The sequence below is a fragment of the Chiloscyllium punctatum genome, chromosome 20 (genome assembly GCF_047496795.1).
Source record: "Chiloscyllium punctatum isolate Juve2018m chromosome 20, sChiPun1.3, whole genome shotgun sequence".
NCBI lineage: Eukaryota > Metazoa > Chordata > Chondrichthyes > Orectolobiformes > Hemiscylliidae > Chiloscyllium > Chiloscyllium punctatum.
Genome location: NC_092758.1, coordinates 73,318,936 through 73,339,082, shown reverse-complemented (window position 1 = coordinate 73,339,082; position 20,147 = coordinate 73,318,936). Strand labels below are relative to the sequence as shown.

The 20,147-nt window shown below is 45.3% G+C and overlaps 1 protein-coding gene across 1 annotated transcript; it reads left to right on the top strand.

Moving 5' to 3' along the window:
• Positions 1–13,439: 13,439 nt before the first annotated feature.
• On the top strand, positions 13,440–16,587 carry LOC140492193 (early growth response protein 1-like). Its single transcript, XM_072591064.1, has 2 exons — positions 13,440–13,907; positions 14,628–16,587. Exons 1-2 carry the CDS (start codon positions 13,736–13,738, stop codon positions 16,445–16,447), a joined length of 1,992 nt encoding a protein of 663 aa, XP_072447165.1. The 5' UTR covers positions 13,440–13,735; the 3' UTR covers positions 16,448–16,587.
• Positions 16,588–20,147: the final 3,560 nt, after the last annotated feature.

Genomic DNA, 20,147 nt, shown 5'->3' with positions numbered 1-20,147 from the left:
TTGGAGTGGTGCTGGGGAATGTTAGGACTGTGTTGGGGAGTTGTGGAGTGGTGTTGAGGAAGATTGGAGTTGTCTTGGCGAATTGTGGAACTACGCTGGGGAACGTTGGAGCAGTGCTGGCGAATATTGGAGCTGTGTTGAAAAATATCGGAGCAATGCTGGTGAATATTGGAGCTGTGTTGGAAAATGTTGGAGCTGCAGCCGGGAATGTTGCAGTTCTGCTAGAAGGTTTGGGAGCTGCGTTGGCGTCAGTTCTTACTGAGATCAAGTCCTGCTATTCCCATCTCATCACATAAATTTTAAAAACTAAGCATTCTAAGATTCCCCCACTGGTTGACCAAAAGCATGGGCAATGTTTCTGTACTTAGCACAAATTACAATGTATTACAAATAATAAGTCTCCAGTTACAGGTAAACCATTATGAATCATTAGTAGAGAACACTACCAATTAAAATGCTCATTCCCCTTTAAAATACCCCTCACCGGTTATATAAAAAAATTACAAATTGAGATAAAACTTGGAAAAGAAGTCAGTCTCCATTTGAATAACCTCACGTCCTGGTTTTTAAACTTTTCAATGAAGGCCACGGATTATGATCAGTGCAAATGAGTGTTTCCTTGTTTCTGTGTCGGACGTAAACCTCAGCGTGTTGAAGAACTAACAACTATCCCAAAGTCTCATTTTCTGTGCTAAAGTACGTCTGATAATAGTTTGGTTTCTTAGAGAAATGCCCCATTGGCTTCTCTATTCTTAACTCCTCATCCTGTAACGAGACACCACTCACCTTTCAGTCACTTACAGCAATCACCATTTAACAATATCAAGGGCAACCAACAATGGCTCAGTTCTTAAGGTTACCTTCGGCTTCTCAAAGACTGCCTGGATTTCGCTGGCCATAAAACTTTCGCTTTTAAAAAAAAACTAATTTATTAAAGGTACAGCTAATGTACTGAAATTATGCACAAATTTCCATTAAAATCCACATATCCCTAAAAACGTTATGATTTCTGATTTACTTTTCAGAACAGAGAATTCTATTAGAGTCATAACAGAAATTGCTAGTGGAACTCTGGCTGCAGATCTGGCTGCATATAGGGACGAAGCTGATGAAGACATACCAGACTCAAAACATAACCTCTGCTTTCTCTCCACAAATGCTGCCTGATCTGCTGAGTTTCATCAGTAATTTGTGTTTTTGTTTCAGATTTCCAGCAACTGCAGTTCTTTGTTTTAATTCTATATTAGCCTTCACTTTTACTGCCCTTGTTCAACCATATGTCCCAAGTAAGTCACACTTGAATTTCAAATTCAAGCTTGTCTAAATGTATTATGTAGCCAACAAACTCTAATTGCTTTAACAGGTCTTTGATGTGTCTTATGTGTTCTTTCCAAATGGTATAATATATAATAAAACATCATCCAATTACACTACATGGTTACGAAATCCAGTTATGATTTAATTCATAATCCATTGGAATGTAGCTGGGGCTTTCTTTAACTCAACTGACATCATGCAATATTGAGATAAGTGATTTGGTATAACAAAACTGGATATATCTTTCACCTTTTATGTCAATGGAACTTGCTAGTGCCCTTCAATAGATTAATGTTAGAAAAAAAATGAGACACTCCCAATCCTATCAATGCAGCTGGTGGAAGGGTGAGCTTGGGCTACCCAGTATTGGCTGGGTGGAGGCAAAGTTGGCAAGGTGGAGGAGGGATGTTTTGGGCGGCTGCTATAGCAGTGATGGTGGTTCCTCATTGTGGCCACATTGGGTGTTGGTCTGCTTTTGGAGTCTTCAGCAGCATGGCCCAGGATTCCATTGGATGGCTTGGGCGCAGCTTCGGCAATGAGGTGGTTTCAGTTTGGCATCCAACGGCCTAGGATTCCTTTGGTTGGTTTTTGTGAAGTCTTCCTTCCCAAGACTGGTCCTTGGGGTGGCTTTGGGATTCTGTGAAGTCTTGCAGTCCCAGGATTCCAGTGATCCAGCATGGATGGCCTACTTCAGTTGCAGCTTCCAGCCTGGTATTCTAGTGGTCCAGCATGGCGCTCTTACAGTGATACTGTCTTTTTCCAAACCCAGAAGCTGTGAATTGAACTAAGATGGACTTTGTCTAAATTTCTTCTATTTTTTCTTATCTATACCTTCTATTATTAGTATTGGTGCCATGATAATGTGATTTAAAGATGTTTCACTTTTTTTGTAAAAATACAAATGACAATAAATGACTATTCTATTCCTCCTTACCCTCTTCCCCACAATCATATCTTTTCAGTATTATTTATGTGACAACTGAATCTATTTATCTGGAAAGGTTGGTGAGGGTCCTGGTGAACATGATAAATTTGCTGAGCCTCCAGAGGAAGAAAAGGTGTTGTTGTGCCTTCTTGACCATCACATCTACACTTGGGGGCATCAGGACAGACTATTGATTATTGTCACCCCTAGGAATTTGATGCTCTCAATCCTCTCCACCTCAGCTCCGTTGATGGAGATGTGGGAGCATGTTCCCCTCCATTCTTCCTAAAGTCAATGATCAGTTCTTTCAACTTGCTATGGGATTGTTATCTTTGCAACACAAGACCAAGCATTCTATCTCCTTCCTGTATTCTGATTCATCCTTGCTTTGATACTTGCCCTACAAAGGTGGTGTTGGCAGCAAACTTATAGATGCCGTTTAGGTGGAATTTAGTCATGCAATCATGAGAGTACAGGGAGTACAATAGGGAGATGAGTATGCATTCTTGCGGGGCACTGGTGTTGAGGTTTTAATCAGTTTTAATGGAACTGCAATCTCATGACTGTAAACCAATTCAAATGGGCTAGATTTAGTAGAATCGTAGAATCCCTACAGTGCGATAGCAAGCCATTCAGCCCACCAAGTCACATTGACCGTCCAAAGAGCATCCCACCCAGTAACCCTGCATTTCCCGTGACTAATCCACGTAGCCTGGAAACTATGGGCAATTTAGCATGGCGAATCCACCTAACTTGACATCTTTAGACTGTGAGAGGAAACTGGAGCACCTGAAAGAAACCCATGCAGACACAGGGAGAATGGGCAAGCTCCACACAGACTGTCACTCAAGGCTGGAATTAAACCCAGGCCCCTGGCACTGTGAGGCAGCAGTGCTAACCACTGAGCCACCATGTCACCCAATAGATTATTTATGGAATCGCTCGTGACAAATAATATGAAATCTAAATAAAAACTGAAAGAACTGCAGATGCTGTAAATCAGAAACAAAGACAGAAATCACTGGAAAAGCTCACCAGGTCTGGCAACGTCTGTGGATAAAAATTAGAGTTAACATTTTGAGTCAGAACTGAGGAAGGGTCACTGGACCTGAAACATTAGCTCTGCTTTCTCTCCAGAAATGCTGCCGGACCTGCTGAGCTTCTCCAACAATTTTTGTTTTTGCTTTGAATAAGAAATCTCATCCTTTATTCTAATGCTGTGAGTATTTGTTGCAGTAAATCTGGATCAGGGATTTCAGGATCTGATCGTACCTCTCCAAACCTCACTGTGTTTGCAGATTAACTTTTCCTGAAAATCCTACAGATTTCTTGGAAAACTTTAAACATAAAATTAGAACCCTGATCAGACCGTAGATCAATTGATAGTCCATGATTGAGTTTTTTGAAGAAGTAACAAAGAAGATTGATGAGGGCAGAGCAGTAGATGTGATCTATATGGACTTCAGTGGGCAGCACGGTGGCACAGTGGTTAGCACTGCTGTCTCACAGCGCCTGAGACCCAGGTTCAATTCCCGCCTCAGGCGACTGACTGTGTGGAGTTTGCACGTTCTCCCCGTGTCTGCGTGGGTTTCCTCCGCGTGCTCCGGTTTCCTCCCACAGTCCAAAGATGTGCAGGCCAGGTGAATTGGCCATGCTAAATTGCCCATAGTGTTAGGTAAGGGGTAAATGTAGATGTAGGGGTATGGGTGGGTTACGCTTCGGCCGGGCGGTGTGGACTTGTTGGGCCGAAGGGCCTGTTTCCACACTGTAAGTAATCTAATCTAATCTAAAAAAAGTAATCTAATCTAATCTAATCAGTAAGGCGTTCGATGAGGTTCCCTATGGGAGACTGATTAACAAGGTTAGATCTCATGGAATACAGGGAGAACTAGCCACTTGGATACAGAACTGGCTCAAAGGTGGTGGTGGAGGGTTGTTTTTCAGACTGGAGGCTTGTGACCAGTGGAGTGCCACAAGGATCGGTGCTGGGTCCTCTACTTTTTGTCATTTATATAAATGATTTGGATGTGAGCATAAGAGGTACAGTTAGTAAGTTTGCAGATGACACTAAAATTGGAGGTGTAGTGGACAGCAAAGAGGGTTACCTCAGATTACAACAGGATCTGAACCAGATGGGCCAATGGGCTGAGAAGTGGCAGATGGAGTTTAATTCAGATAAATGGAAAGGTGCTGCATTTTGGGAAAGCAAATCTTAGCAGGACTTATACACTTAATGTTAAGGTCCGAGGGAGTGTTGCTGAACAAAGACACCTTGGAGTGCAGGTTCATAGCTCCTTGAAAGTGGAGTTGCAGGTAGATAGGATAGTGCAGAAGGCTTTTGGTATGCTTTCCTTTATTGGACAGAGTATTGAGTACAGGAGTTGGGAGGTCATGTTGCGGCTTGGTTAGGCCACTATTGGAATATTGCGTGCAATTCTGGTCTCCTCCTATTGGAAAGATGTTGTGAAACTTGAAAGGGTCCAGAAAAGGTTTACAAGGATGTTATCAGGGTTGGAGGATTTGAGCTGTAGGGAGAGGCTGAACAGGCTGGGGCTGTTTTCCCCGGAGCGTCGGAGGCTGAGAGGTTTACAAAAGTATGAGGGGCATGGATAGGAAAAATAGACAAAGTCTTTTCCCTGGGATCGGGGAATCCAGAATTAGAGGGCATAGGTTTAGGGTGAGACGGGAAAGATATAAAAGAGACCTAAGGGGCAACTTTTTCACACAGAGGGTGGTACGTGTATGGAATGAGCTGGCAGAGGATGTGGTGGAGGCTGGTACAATTGCAACATTTAAGAGTCATTTGGATGGGTATATGAATAGGAAGGGTTTGGAGGGATATGGGCCGGGTGCTGGCAGGTGGGACTAGATTGGGTTAGGATATGTGGTCGGCGTGGACAGGTTGGACCGAAGGGTCTGTTTCCATGCCGTACATCTTTACGACTCTATAACAAGTGAAAACAGTTAACGTTTTCACTATAACCCTTGCTGTAATGAAAGGAATAGCTTGTGGGATTAGGTTGTTGTATCCATAATTCTAAATATATACTGATATCCTCCTTTCATTTTTGGCAATTGCCAACATAATCTATTAGCAATCAACATGGTGCTTCACAAACCGATGCATATTCAAAGCTAATCTGATTACCTTTTGAGGTTTTCCTACTAACTAACTAACTAAAGTGACATATTTTACAGAACTGCATAAGCAACTCACAATACTTCCTTTTGATATCTGTGCAGTACAATTGTCTGATGAACAATGATCTGTTCTTTGGTCACAGGTCTGGAACCTCTTCAGCCACATCTCTCAGTGCTAACAAAAATAACTCAGGATCTGCTTCCTGATCCCGAGGTAGTGGTAGTGGGCAGCACGGTGGCACAGTGGTTAGCACTGCTGCCTCACAGTGCCAGAGACCTGGGTTCAATTCCTGCCTCAGGTGACTGACTATGTGGAGTTTGCACATTCTCCCCGTGTCTGCGTGGGTTTCCTCCGGGTGCTCCGGTTTCCTCCCACAGTCCAAAGATGTGCAGGTTAGGTGAATTGGCCATGCTAAATTGCCTGTAATGTTAGGTGAAGGGGTAAATATAGGGGTATTGAGTGGGTTGTGAGTCAGTGTTAGGCCAAAGGGCCTGTTTCCACACTGTAAGTAGTCTAATCTAACCTCTTTTGAACTACCCTTATTTGTACATAGAGTTTCAGTTACCCTAACATCTGCTTGTGATATTACTGTGATCTCTGATGGTCACCACACATGATGGAAAAATACCCAAAGCCCGATCCTGCAAATGTTGCAAGTCTTTTATCTCAACTGGTCTTGTTGTAAAAATCAGTGAACCTATGATTTTTCAGTCCTGCCACATGATTCGCCAGAAATAAATCAATTCCATCCACAGGTGATTTCTTAATTAACCCAACTACCATGAGTCCAGACAACAAATTACATTCCAATTGGACTTTGTGCAATGGAACCCTGGATATACTCTCTACCAAGTCCATTTGTCAAAACTTTGGTTTTCAATTAACTTTCTGAAGGAAAGAGAAATCCTTCTCCAGAAAGAAAACTCGAGTAATCCCTACATCTCTTACTACTGTTATGGGCTTTTATTCTTCCTTTGGAAAAAAAAGGTGTTGTCTTCCCTTCAGTGACTTTCATCTTCCCTTCCGTGACTCTCATCTACCCATTGTATTTCTTCTGCACTCACTGCAGTGTCTAATTCTGGTCTCTTAGTTGTAGTTAAATCTATAATCTGATCAATGGTCTTCTCCTTTTGAGTTTCTGTTTTGGACTCATTCATACAAACTTCTAAGTCTCATGCGTATCCCTCTCAACTTTCAGTATTCTGAATAAACATGTCCCACCTTGCTACAATGAAAACACCTTGGCTTCCAATTCTCACCTCCACCCTCAGTTCTTCTCGTTCTTGATCTTGAGGCATTCCCAACTTTCATAGAATCATAGAATCCCTATAGTGTGGAAACAAGCCCTTCAGCCCAACCAACCCTCTGAAGAGTAACCCACCCAGACCCATTCCCTTACCCTATTACTCTACACTTACCCTGACTAATGTACTTATCCCACACATCCCTGGACACTATGGGCAATTTAGATTAGATTGGATTAGATTAGATTAGATTAGATTAGATTATTTACAGTGTGGAAACAGGCCCTTCGGCCCAACAAGTCCACACCGACCCGCCGAAGTGCAACCCACCCTGACCCATTCCCCTACATTTACCCCTTCACCTAACGCTACGGGCAATTTAGCATGGCCATTTCACCTAGCCTGCACATCTTTGGATTGTGGGTGAAAATTGGAGCATCTGGAGGAAACCCACACAGACACAGGGAGAATGTGCAAACTCCACACAGACAGTCACCTGAGGCTGGGTTCAAATCCAGGTCCCTGTCACCATGAGGGCAGCAGTGCTAACCACTGAGCCACCATGCTGCTCCTCAATTTGTATCCCTTTCAAACATCTGAAGGTGATAGAAAAGGTTTAATTTTGTGGATTAGTTTATAATCATCAGCCATTTTTCCTGCCTGTTTTAAATTCCTGAAAGAGGATAACCTCCCTAAGAGTTTCAGACATGGTTTCACCGTATAAGGTTCATAACCATCTGCCAAAACTACTCTGCTTAATCTTTCAAATCCAATGTAAGTTTGTCCATATTGCTTCATCAAATTCTGGGACCTTTCTCTATTTGCCTCAGGTGTTAAATTGTATGCAGCCAATATAGTCTTCTGCATAGTATTCTCAAGAAACCTCTTCTGACAATAAAGCATTGATTTCTTGCAATTTACATTGTTTAAAGAATGTTCCGTCTTCTTTTGCCTAATTCACTTGCCTAGTCACTTTCTACAAATCTAACAAAGAATGCCTCCACATTATTATCCCAAATTTTGATAGGACCTGTGCAAAATTAAACTAGACTTCAAATTATGAGTCAGACTCTCCCACTACTACCAGGGGCCTGCATCCCTTATTTCATTCTCTATAATTTTCAGTTTATATTCATGTTTTCTTTCTTTACTTTCTCGTTGCAATTCTAATCCTAATATTCTAATTTCAATTTATAGCGTTTTTAAAATTCTCTTTTTATGCTCAAGCTGCTTTAACTGTCACTGAATATCAACCAATTCTGATGTTTCATGTCTGGATACCCAGCCTCTCTTGTAATTTCCTTTAACATAAGTGCTATGCTAATCCCTCAATCATCTCTGCCTTTCTAGCTCTGTCAAGCAATGCTACTTCCAGTTTACCCATCAAGTCAATCAACATGGTCTTTGAAATTTCCTTAAAACCGCAAGGGACAACTTTGACACCTGCAGGAAATCCTTTTGGCATTTCTAAAGCCTTGTCTTAAATGCAGCACAGACCTAGTGTTTTCCTTCACCTATACAACAAACACATCCTCATTGCCTCAGTTTCAAATCTAGTCCCTGAAAAGCTCCCAAAGATTGTTACAATTTATTGGGGTAGTGCACCGGAAATCAAGGCTCATTATTCCTGGAGTCATCACAAAAGTTAAGGATTTTTAAATGTACACAAAGTATCCTCAATTCACCTGCCTTTTAGGCCCAGGTTGACAGAAAATAAGGACCAGGCTTCTGCACTTCACAAAAATTACTTCTTATTACAAGTAATTAGACTCAAGGTACAGGTAAAATTCAGAAGTATCGACACATGACACCACTAATTAAAATTGTAATTAACGTATACACATCCTTTTACACATGCACAGAACATGGAAAGGGAAGAAAAAGCATGGTTATGGATGGAGATAAAGCTGTTCGCTGGTTTCTGTTCACAAGGGTTACTGAAATGAGATGATTCTTAACATCCTCATGTTGGTCAGAAAGTTACTTCTCAGTTAGCCTTCTCTGGATGCTTCCGTTGTTTTTCCAGAGGCACATGCTGGCTAGCTCGCTTATGAAAGGTTTCTTATTAATTAGAACTCACAGCTCACAGCAACTGCTGAGCGAAAGATAATCTGAGATTCTTCTGATTTAAAATGGCTTACTGAAGAGAACAAATAGTACTCACGTATCAAGTTGCATACTATAAGAAGATGCTGTAATCTTTACAAACACAGGTTTCAAGACATGTTCTTTTCTCAGTTCAGTACACAATTGAGAAAACACAAATATAAAAAGACACAGTCTGTACATGGAATGTTGAAGTTATGCTGGGGAGGTTGAAGTTGAGATGGCGAATTGTGAAGCTATGCTGGTGAATGTTGGAACGAGGCTGAAGAAAGTTGAAGCTGCGTTATTTAGCTAGAGTGGTGCTGGGGAGTCTTAGAGTTGTGCTTCTAAATGTTAGAGCTGTACTGGGAAGTGTTGGACGTATGAGAGCTCAGCTGGAGCATGTCAGAACTGTGCTGGGGAATGTGGGACATGTGCTAGTGAATTTTTCAGCTGTGCTATGTAATATTGAAGCTGTGGGAACTGTGCTGGTGAATGCTAGGGCTGCACCAGGGAATGTATAGGGATTGTTGGAGCTGGGCCAGGGAATGTGGGACTTGTGCAGGGATTGTTGGAGCTCTGCTGGGGAATGTGGGACCTGTGTAGGGATAGTTGGAGCTGTGCTGGGCATATGAGACCTGGGTAGGGATAGTTGGAGTTGTGCTGGGGAACGTGGGACCTATGTGCAGGAATTGTTGGAGCTATGCTGGGGAATGTGGGCCCTGTGTAGGGATTGTTGGAGGTCTGCTGAAGAATGTGAGACATGTGTAGGGATTGTTGGAGCTGGGTTGTGGAACATGGGACCTGTGTAGGGATAGTTGGACCTATGTTGGGATTGTTGAAACTGTGCTGGGGAATGTGGGACCTGTGTAGGGATAGTTGGACCTATGTTGGGATTGTTGAAACTGTGCTGGGGAATGTGGGACCTGTGTAGGGATAGTTGAGGATGTGCTGGTGAATGTGGGACCTGTGTTGGGATAGGTGAAGCTGTGCTGGGGAATGTGGGACCTGTGAAGGTATAGTTGGAGTTGTGCTGGGGAATGTGGGACCTGTGTAGGGATTGTTGGAGCTGTGCTGGTGAATGTGGAGCCTGTGTAGGGATTGCTGGAGCTGTGCTGGGGAATGTGGGACCTGTGTAGGGATTGTTAGAGCTCTGCTGGGAAATGTGGGACCTGTGTAGGGATTGTTGGAGCTGTGCTGGTGAATGTGGAGCCTGTGTAGGGTTTGTTGGAGCTGTACCGGGGAACATGGGACCTGTGTAGGGAATGTTGGACCTCTGTTGGGATTGTTGAAGCTGTGCTGTGGAATGTAGGACCTGTGTAGGTATAATTGAAGCTGTGCTGTGGAATGTGGGACCTGTGTTGTGATAGTTGGGGTTGTGCTGGGGAATGTGGGGCTTGTGTAGGTATAGTTGGAGTTGTGCTGGGCACGTGGGACCTGTGTAGAGATTGTTGGAGCTGTGCTGGGCATGTGGGACCTGTGTAGGGAATGTTGGACCTCTGTTGGGATTGTTGAAACTGTGCTGGGGAATGTTGGACCTGTGTAGGGATAGTTGGATCTGTGCTGGGAAATGTAGGACCTGTGTAGGGATTGCTGGAACTATGCTGGGGAATGTGGGACCTGTGTTGGGATAGTTGAGGGTGTGCTGGGGAATGTGGGACCTGTGTTGGGATAGTTGAGGGTGTGCTGGGGAATGTAGGACCTGTGTGGAGATTGTTGGAGCTGTGCTGGTGAATGTGGAGCCTGTGTAGGGAATGTTGGAGCTGTGCGGGGGAACATGGGACCTGTGTTGGGAATGTTGGACCTCTGTTGGGATTGTTGAAGCTGTGCTGGGGAATGTGGGACCTGTGTAGGGATAATTGGATCTGTGCTGGGGAACGTGGGACCTGTGTAGATATAGTTGAGGATGTGCTGGGGAATGTGGGACCTGTTTAGAGATTGTTGGAGCTATACTGGTGAAATTGGGACCTGTGTTGGGATAGTTGGAGCTGCGCTGGGGAACATGGGACCTGTGTAGGGATTGTTGGACCTCTATTGGGATTGTTGAAACTGTGCTGGGGAATGTTGGACCTGTGTAGGGATAGTTGGATCTGTGCTGGGAAATGTAGGACCTGTGTAGGGTTTGCTGGAACTATGCTGGGGAATGTGGGACCTGTGTAGGTATAGTTGAGGCTGTGCTGGGGAATGTGGGACCTGTGTAGGGAATGTTGGACCTCTGTTGGGATTGTTGAAACTGTGCTGGGGAATGTTGGACCTGTGTAGGGATAGTTGGATCTGTGCTGGGAAATGTAGGACCTGTGTAGGGTTTGCTGGAACTATGCTGGGGAATGTGGGGCCTGTGTAGGTATAGTTGAGGCTGTGCTGGGGAATGTGGGGCCTGTGTAGGGAATGTTGGACCTATGTTGGGATTGTTGAAGCTGTGCTGGGGAATGTGGGACCTGTGTAGGGATTGTCAGAGCAGTGCTGGGGAATGTGGGACTTGTGTTGTGATAGTTGAGATTGTGCTGGGGAATGTGGGGCTTGTGTAGGTATAGTTGGAGTTGTGCTGGGCACGTGGGACCTATGTAGAGATTGTTGGAGCTGTGCTGGGGAATGTGGGACCTGTGTAGGGATTGTTGGAGTTGTGCTGGGCACGTGGGACCTGTGTAGAGATTGTTGGAGCTGTGCTGGGCACGTGGGACCTGTGTAGAGATTGTTGGAGCTGTGCTGGGGAATGTGGGACCTGTGTAGGGATTGTTGGAGTTGTGCTGGGGAATGTGGGACCTGTGTAAAGATTGTCAGAGCTGTACTGGGGAATGTGGAACCTGTGTAGGTATAGTTGAGGCTGTGCTGGGGAATGTGGAACCTGTGTAGGGATAGTTGGAGCTGTGCTGGGGAATGTGGGGGCTGTGTTGGGATAGTTGGAGCTGTGTTGAGGAATGTGGGACCTCTGTAGGGATAGTTGGAATTGTGCTGGGGAATGCTGGATCTGTGTAGGAATTGTTGTAGCTATGCTGGGAATGTTGGAACTTTGCTGGAGAATGTAACAGCCGTGCTGCACATGATTGGAGTTGTGCTGGGGAATTTTGGAGAGAAGTGCTGAGGCATGTTAGAGCTGAGGGAGCTGAGCTGGGGATTCTGGCAAATGTGCTGAGGAACATTAGAGGTGGTCTGGAGAATGTGGGAGCTGGGGAATGTGGGAGCTGGGGAATGTGGGAGCTGTGGTGTGAATGTTGGAGCAGTATTGGATAGTGTGAGACCCGTGGGACCTGCTGGGAAATGTGGGATCTGCACTGGGGAATGTTCCCGCTATGCTGTGAATTGTTGGATTTGTGTTCAGAATGTTAAGATGTGGGAGCTGAGTTGGGGAATGTTGCAAATGTGCTAGAGCATGTTGGAGATATACTGGAGAATATTAGAGATGTAGGAGCTGAACTGGGAAATATTCCAGCTGTGCTGTGGATTGTTGGATTTGTTTTGGGGAATGTGGTAACCAAACATGGAATTACAGAATCCCTACAGAGCGGAAAGCGCCCTCTCGAGTCTGCACTCTGACGGGCTCGCCTCATTTTAAACCCGGCAGCCCCGCATTTCCCATGGCTAACCTTTGGACTGTGGGAGGAAACCAGAGCATACCCAGAACAGACACGGGATAATGTGCAAACTCCACACTGGAGTTATCCAAGACCGGATCGATCCCCTGGTACTGTGAGGCAGCTTAACGTCCCGTCCCCTCCCCGAATGCTGATCGGAAACATTTTAGATTTCTGCAGGAAACGCACCAGCACTTGGCTCTGTGTGTGTCTGTGTGTCTCTGTGTGCGTGTGTGCCTTTGTGTGTCTCTGTGTGTCCGTCTGTGTGTGTGTCTCTGTGTGTATGTCTGTGTGCGTGCGTGTTTCTGTGTGTATGTCTCGTGTGTCTCTGTGTGTATCTGTGTATGCCTGTGTGTGTGTATCTGTGTGTGCCCGTGTGTGTGTCTCTGTGTGTATGTCTGTGTGCGTGTGTGTCTGACTGTGTGTATGCAGGTGTGTGTCTCTGTGTGTATGTCTGTGTGTATGTCTCTGTGTGCGTGTGTCTCTATGTATGTCTCTGTGTGTCCGTCTGTGTGTGTGTCTCTGTGTGTATGTCTGTGTGCGTGCGTGTTTCTGTGTGTATGTCTCGTGTGTATGCCTGTGTGTGTGTTTCTGTGTGTATGTCTCGTGTGTGTATCTGTGTATGCCTGTGTGTGTGTCTCTGTGTGTATGTCGGTGTGTGTGTTTTCGGACCCGTTCGGCTCCTCTCGGCTCTGCTGCTCCAGCACTTTCAGCCCCGTGTCGCCGGAAGCTCCTTATTTGGGCAGCGATCCTTGCCCGGCGGATGCCCAAACATGGGCAGTGGAAGGAGGGGTGGAGCGTGCCCAAATATGGAGTGGCGATCCTGCGATCTTCCGGGGGAAGGGGAGGGCGGGATGTCCCCGCTCTGGGACGGGGATGGGGGGAGTGGGGGTAGGAATCCCGCCACAGAGGGGATACAGTGTGTGAGCCCCCTACCCTGTAGCTGCCTGTGTGTGGGGTGGGGAGGTGTGGGGGATGGAGGGGGGGAAGCCTCCTTCTCCTGCCTTCAGAGGGAGGGGTGTCCCCCGCTCCCGTGACGTCACGGATTGCCGGCCGGGGAGCTGCCCAAACATGGGCTTCCGCGGCTCCTTATATGGGCATGTACGTCAGCAGCTGGGCTGAGCGGAACCTGTTAAATAGGAGGCGCTCCCCCCGTGCCGGCGTGGAAATTACTCAGTGAGACAGGCAGAGGCAGAGGCAGAGAGCCTGGGCCCGGGCCGCCAGCACCAGCACCAGCACCAACACCGCCGCGGACAGCCCCTGCATAGCGGATCCGCACCAGCAGCCTGGCATCCCCGCAACTCAAGCCAGGCCAGGTCCCTGCACCCTGCCCGGGACTCCGGGATTCTGTGTCTCTCCCCCACCCCACCCCACCAACACCCCAGCTCTGGGCACCCTCACTGCTCCCCCTCTACCACACACTCTCACTCTCTCTCTATCGGACGCTGAGATGGTGACTAAAGCCGAGGTCCTGCCTCCCCTGTTGACGGAGCCGCTCTACCAGTCGGTGGACACCTACCAGAAGCTGGAGGAGGTGATGATGACCGGCACCTTGGTGACAGCCTCCACCGACCAGCCGTTTTACGGGGAACCCCTGCAGCAGTTTGAGCATCTGTCAGCAGGTGAGTCTCCCTCACCCACTCCGTCCCCCGTCCCCGGAGGGGAGTCTCCAGAATGCCTACTCCCCCCCCCCCCCCCCCCCCACTCGCTCGGTCCCGTCGGTGTTAACTGTGTCCGCTGACCCCACAGCCTTGTGTGTGCCGCAGACCCGCTCTGGCTTTGGGATTGACAGGGCGTTGGGATCTCTTGTGTTCTGCATTATTTATGAGGATACAGCGTCAGGAAACACCAGCCGCCAGCGAGCACCCTAGCAGGGAATACCGAGAGGGAGCAGACCGGAGCTGCCCACACACACGGGAATCACCCCTCCCTCCCACACATGCACAGGAAAGTCCAAACACGCACACACACAATTACTCAGGTATCCACAGAGGTAGACAGATACACAGATACAGATACAGACAGTCGCCAGCATGCATTTACAAAATTATTGGCAAAAATTAAACCGCATTTACTGTGAAACACACACAGACACACACACACACAGACACACACACACATAGACACACAGACACACACACACAGGGAGAGACTGGACCAGCCACACAGGGACACCCATAGAGTCGCTGACAAGTTGCCCCGAGCAGACACGTGCAAAAAGCGCACACATTCGGTTTTTTTTATCCGAAGCAACATAGTTAGAATGGGGGTCGTGTCTGTGAGAGGTTCTCTCGCCCTGTGGTTGTCCTTTATTAAGCGAACTCTTGTTTTCTCGTTCGCAGACACGTTCACAGACATCTCCCCTGGAGCCGAGAAGAACCTGATGGAGCCGCCGTATTCGGCGCAGAGCTGCCGCCTCCCATCCATCGCCTACACGGGCCGCTTCTCCCTGGAGCCGGCTTCCAGCTGTAACAGCCTATGGCCGGAGCCCCTCTTCAGCCTGGTCAGCGGCATCGTCAGTATGAGCAGCGGCGGCGGCGGCAGCAACCCGCCTCCGGCCAACCCGGACAGCGACTCCGAGGCGATGTGCCCCGCCGCCTCGGCCGGTTTCGGCGGCTCCGGCTCGGAGATGTTCCCGGGACAGTCGGACGGCTTCCCCAGCGGTCCCAGCTCCATCCAGTACCCGGCTTGTACCAACCCAAAGGGCTTCCAGCTGCCGATGATCCCGGACTATCTGTTCTCGCAGGCGGACGATCTGAACCTGGAGAGTTCCGAACAGAAACCTTTCCAGAGCGTGGAACCCAGAAGCCAGCCCTCTCTCATCCCCCTGTCCACCATCAAAGCCATAGCCGACCAGAGCAGCGGTCCTGAGGCCAAGAACACAGTCACTTACACCTCGCAGCTGACCAAGCCTTGCAGGCTGAGGAAGTACCCGAACCGACCCAGCAAGACCCCTCCACACGAGCGGCCGTACGCCTGCCCGGTGGAGACCTGCGACCGCCGCTTCTCCCGCTCGGACGAGCTGACCCGCCACATCCGCATCCATACCGGCCAGAAGCCGTTCCAGTGCCGCATCTGCATGAGGAACTTCAGCCGGAGCGACCACCTCACCACCCACATTCGCACCCACACCGGCGAGAAACCGTTCGCCTGCGAGGTCTGCGGCAGGAAATTCGCCCGCAGCGACGAGCGCAAAAGGCACACCAAGATCCACCTGAGGCAGAAGGAGAAGAAAGTCGACAAAGCCCTGTGTATCTCCAGCCCGCCGGCAATCTCCTTCCCCTCCCCGCTCTCTAACACTTACCCCTCCACAATCGTGGGCACCTCCTTTGAATCCCCTGTCACTAACACTTACCCCTCTACAATTGTCAGCACCTCCTTTGAATCCCCTGTCACTAACACTTACCCCTCTACAATAGTCAGCAGTTCCTTTGAATCCCCTGTCACTAACACTTACCCTTCTGCAGAAGTCAGCACCTCCTTTGAATCCCCTGTCACTAACACTTACCCCTCTACAATAGTCAGCACCTCCTTTGAATCCCCTGTCACTAACACTTACCCCTCTACAATAGTCAGCAGTTCCTTTGAATCCCCTGTCACTAACACTTACCCCTCTACAATAGTCAGTACCTCCTTTGAATCCCCGGTCACTAACACTTACCCCTCTACAATAGTCAGCACCTCCTTTGAATCCCCTGTCACTAACACTTACCCTTCTACAATAGTCAGCACCTCCTTTGAATCCCCTGTCACTAACACTTACCCCTCTACAATAGTCAGCACCTCCTTTGAATCCCCTGTCACTAACACTTACCCCTCTACAATTGTCAGCAGTTCCTTTGAATCCCCTGTCACAAACACTTACCCCTCTACAATAGTCAGCACCTCCTTTGAATCCCCAATCACTAACACTTACCCCTCTACAATAGTTAGCACCTCCTTTGAATCCACAGTCACTAACACTTACCCCTCTACAAATCTAAGCACTTCCTTTGAATCTTCAGTCACTAATACCTACCCCTCTGCAGAAGTGAGCACCTCCTTTGAGTCCCCAGTCACTAACACTTACCACTCCTCAGTCGTTAGTAACAGTTACCAATCAGTGACCTCCTCATCCTCTGAGATTGCACCCACTCTAACACCAAGGACAATTGAGATCTGAAATTATTCAGGACTCTAATATTGGACTTGTTTTTATATAAATAAATTTCACCTAGCTATTGTGTACTTGTGTGCCAAGCATTACCCCGTCACAATTCTGCAGATGCTATTCATGTGAAGATTGTTCAATGGGGTAAGGGGTGGGGGGTGGGGGGAATGTTTGCATATTCCATCCTGTATTATTTGGAGCTGGAGGGACATTTGGGAAACCTTTCTATTGTGCAAATGCTATCATCGGTTCCTTTCAATGAAACTAAAAAACGTACCTGGAATGCAATGAGGTGCCAGCATGTGCAGGAGATGTTCGTTATTCTGTGGAGGTCGCCTCGATACTTGCCAAATGACAGATACTTCCTTTGTCTCTCAGTTGGTTTTAAAACTATAAGAAGTCTGTGTGCCTTCTATGTGTAGCTTGCTGACGTGTGTCTGTTGGTGGATACACTGCGTTAAAGCCTTAAAGGTGAAAGAGGAGAGATGGTCACTGAAGGCACTTTGCTGATGGAAGGAATATCAGAGGGAAGGGGGAAAAGGGAAGAAATGCCAAAAGAACATTTCTTTCGAATGTAAGCAAAAAAACCTAAAGTATATTTTTGTAATCTAAGTGTAAATAGATTCAGAGCCCAGATGTTACTGTTACCTACCGAGTAGGCGTGTATTTTTTGTATGTTCTCAACATGCGTTTTGTATGGTGGATACATTTCAACATAGTGTTTGTAAACGGAGCGCCTGACTGTTCTCGCTTCTTACACATTGGAATGCGCTTTACTGCCAATTGGATATTTGGTGTACAATATATCCTTGAGGAAAAACAAAAAATAAATCTTCAAAAGATTTATCTCTTATTTTTGTCTGATTTGTGTATTTGGCTCCTGACTCAGAGTGTAAACTACAGAATCCCTGAAAGTGAATCATGGCCAGATACAATTACACCCCAAGGAGAAGCACTTTCACTCCTCAAATGGAAGCAATCAATTCACAGACAAACATTCAATTCAATTAAAATTAAGATTGGAAAGCAAAATTATAGCAGGACAATATGTCACCTTTAGAGAGGAGATAAGAGTCAAGGGGTGTTCCCACCAAGGAGAAAGGTGGACAAACAATACTATACATAAATGCTCAAAGAGACAGAGAGTGAGATGAAGCTGATGTTATGCATATGACAGATATCAGGTGGCTAGGATAAATGAGAACCAGACTGGATATTGAAGTTTCAGTGGGGATATGAATAAAAAAATGAAAAGCAAAGAGACAATGTGAGAAGACACTGGCACTGGCAGCTAACATAAAGAGAATGCCAAAGTCTTTAGAATAACATAAATATGTTTAAAAAATATATTTTGGATATCTAATTTTAGAATCCACATATTTAAAATTTAGTTCCAAAAACTGAAAAAAATGGAGAAACCTGAGTTTGAGAAACTGAAAGAGCCCTAAGTTAATTACAATTCAAAGCCAATTCAATAGTCAGAGTCTGTGATGTGAAAATAATAAACATTGGGTGACTCTCTCTTTGTTGTCTATTGGACCAGTCATTCTGGTAATATTGCAGTTGTCCCTATCAGAACTGTAGATTATTCATGTGGGTCCCAGAATCAAAAAGTCATTTTGAAGATAAAGGTAACATTTTATCTGGGACATTTATACAGGTCATGACACGACAGGGATAGACTTCAGAGAGGGTTTAATTTTGGATTTTGGTTTTATCTGTGTGATTTCTCACAAAGATACAGTTGGAGTCTGGGTCAAGAGCTTCAGAGCAGCTCAAACCAATAGCGGGTGTCTATCAGCACCAGAGGTGTTCCTGAGTTTGAGTCAATAAACAAAAATGCAGTAAGGATCATGGTTGAACTGGGGATTTCACAATCACATGGTGTTGAAGGAGAGTGTTGGCACTTTCACTGAGCTGGATGCTGATGCATGGCCCTAAAAATCTCATATCTCAGAGAATAATGGAACCACTGAAGAGAATTAAAGTGATGTCCTAAGACCTGTGGCATACCATAGTTTGGTTCCAGGAGAAATGAAAGAAGCTTGCAAAGATCCTGAAATTTGCAAGGGAACTCTGGTAAGGTAATAAAATTTAGAATGGGAATAGTCTGTTATGATTTTCTTGTTTAACATTTTAGTATTTGTAAAATACTATCCTAAATTAATAGTACTTGCTTTAACTCGTCCAATAAATGCTTTTGTTTAAGATATTCAATCCTATAGTGTACTTGTTTTCATTCAGAAATAGGATTTGAATTTCTTTTTGAAAGCTACTGGTCTCCACTGAACTTGTAACAGTGGTAAAAGAAAAAGTGGAATTGATTAGGTACTTAAAAGAGGTTTTACAAACGGAGTTTAGGGAATTGAAGAACACTTTATATCTCCACAGATCTATTACCAAGGAGAAAAATGCTTCCCAAGTCAAAGTGAAAGAGGAACTCTTTCAGTTACTGGCTGGGTCAAAAGTAAATAAAGAGATATTAAACAGACTGTCTGTACTTTATTAAAAGGTTAAAAAAAGTGCTGATTGTACTTCAAGTTCTGATCCATTGTCATGACAGTGATCAGAGTTGATGCGCTGGCCATTATCTTTAAATCCCTCTCAGAACAGGGAATGTTAGCAGAGAACTATCGAATTACAACTCTTACACCTGAGCTAATAAAAGAAAAGACCAGCAACAGCAGAACAGTCACTTTAATCTTGATAATGAGGAAGCTTCTGGAAATAATAATGTGAGAAAGAATTACCAATGACACTGCCTCAATTAAGGAAAGCTAGCATGGATTTGTTCAGGGTGAATCATGTTGACTAAATTATAGTAATTTTGATGAAATAACAGAGAAGGTTGATCAGGACACTGCCATTGATGTGGTGTATCTGAACTTCCAGAAGAATTTTGATGAAATGTCATGTGAAATTAGAAGTCACGGACTAAACTGGACATTAGCAGGATGGATGCAAAATTGATTGATAACTGGAAACCACAGTAATGATGAACACATGTTTTTGAACAGGCGAATGAATTATAGTGAGGTTTCCTAAGTGTCAATGTTAGGATTGTTGCTGTTCCTGATATATATATATATATATATATATTAAATGGCCTTGACATTGACCCACAAGTTACAATTTCAGAATGTGCAAATAAAATGAAACTTGAAAGTGTTGTGAACTATGTGGAAGTCAGTGATGAAATTCAAGATGACATGGACAGGCAAAATACAATGCAAAGGAATGTGAAGTGATTAATTTTGAGACAATATAAAATAAAGGGCTCATTTCTAAAGGGGATACAGGAGCAGATATCTCAGTACAGAAGAATATATCATTTAAAGCGGCAGAACAGATTGAGTGAGCAATTAAGAAAGCATAACATATCCTGGGCTTTTTGAATGAGGTATGGAATACAAATGCCATGAAGTTATGAAGAACTTTTATGAAATAATGGCCCAAATTGGAGTATTGTGTTCATTTCTGGGCATGATATCCAGAAGGATCTGAAGACATTTAAGAAGGTACAGAAATGATTATCTTACACCCAGAAACACCACAGTAGTAAAAATTTGTAATTAATTTAAGAATCTCTAATTTTAAAGAAAAAGTTTTTAAGACCTTTTAAGAGCTTGCATCGTTTGTAAATGGATATGGTTAGGGTTAGGTTAACAGTAACCTTAACTCTATTTCAATTTTCTTAGATTAGTAAGAAATA

Excerpts from the sequence above, each read along its gene's own strand:
- LOC140492193 (XM_072591064.1), top strand. The coding sequence starts at position 13,736 with ATGGTGACTAAAGCCGAGGTCCTGCCTCCCCTGTTGACGGAGCCGCTC. Across the intron at positions 13,908-14,627 it reads GTTTGAGCATCTGTCAGCAG|ACACGTTCACAGACATCTCC; the intron begins GTGAGTCTCCCT and ends TCTCGTTCGCAG.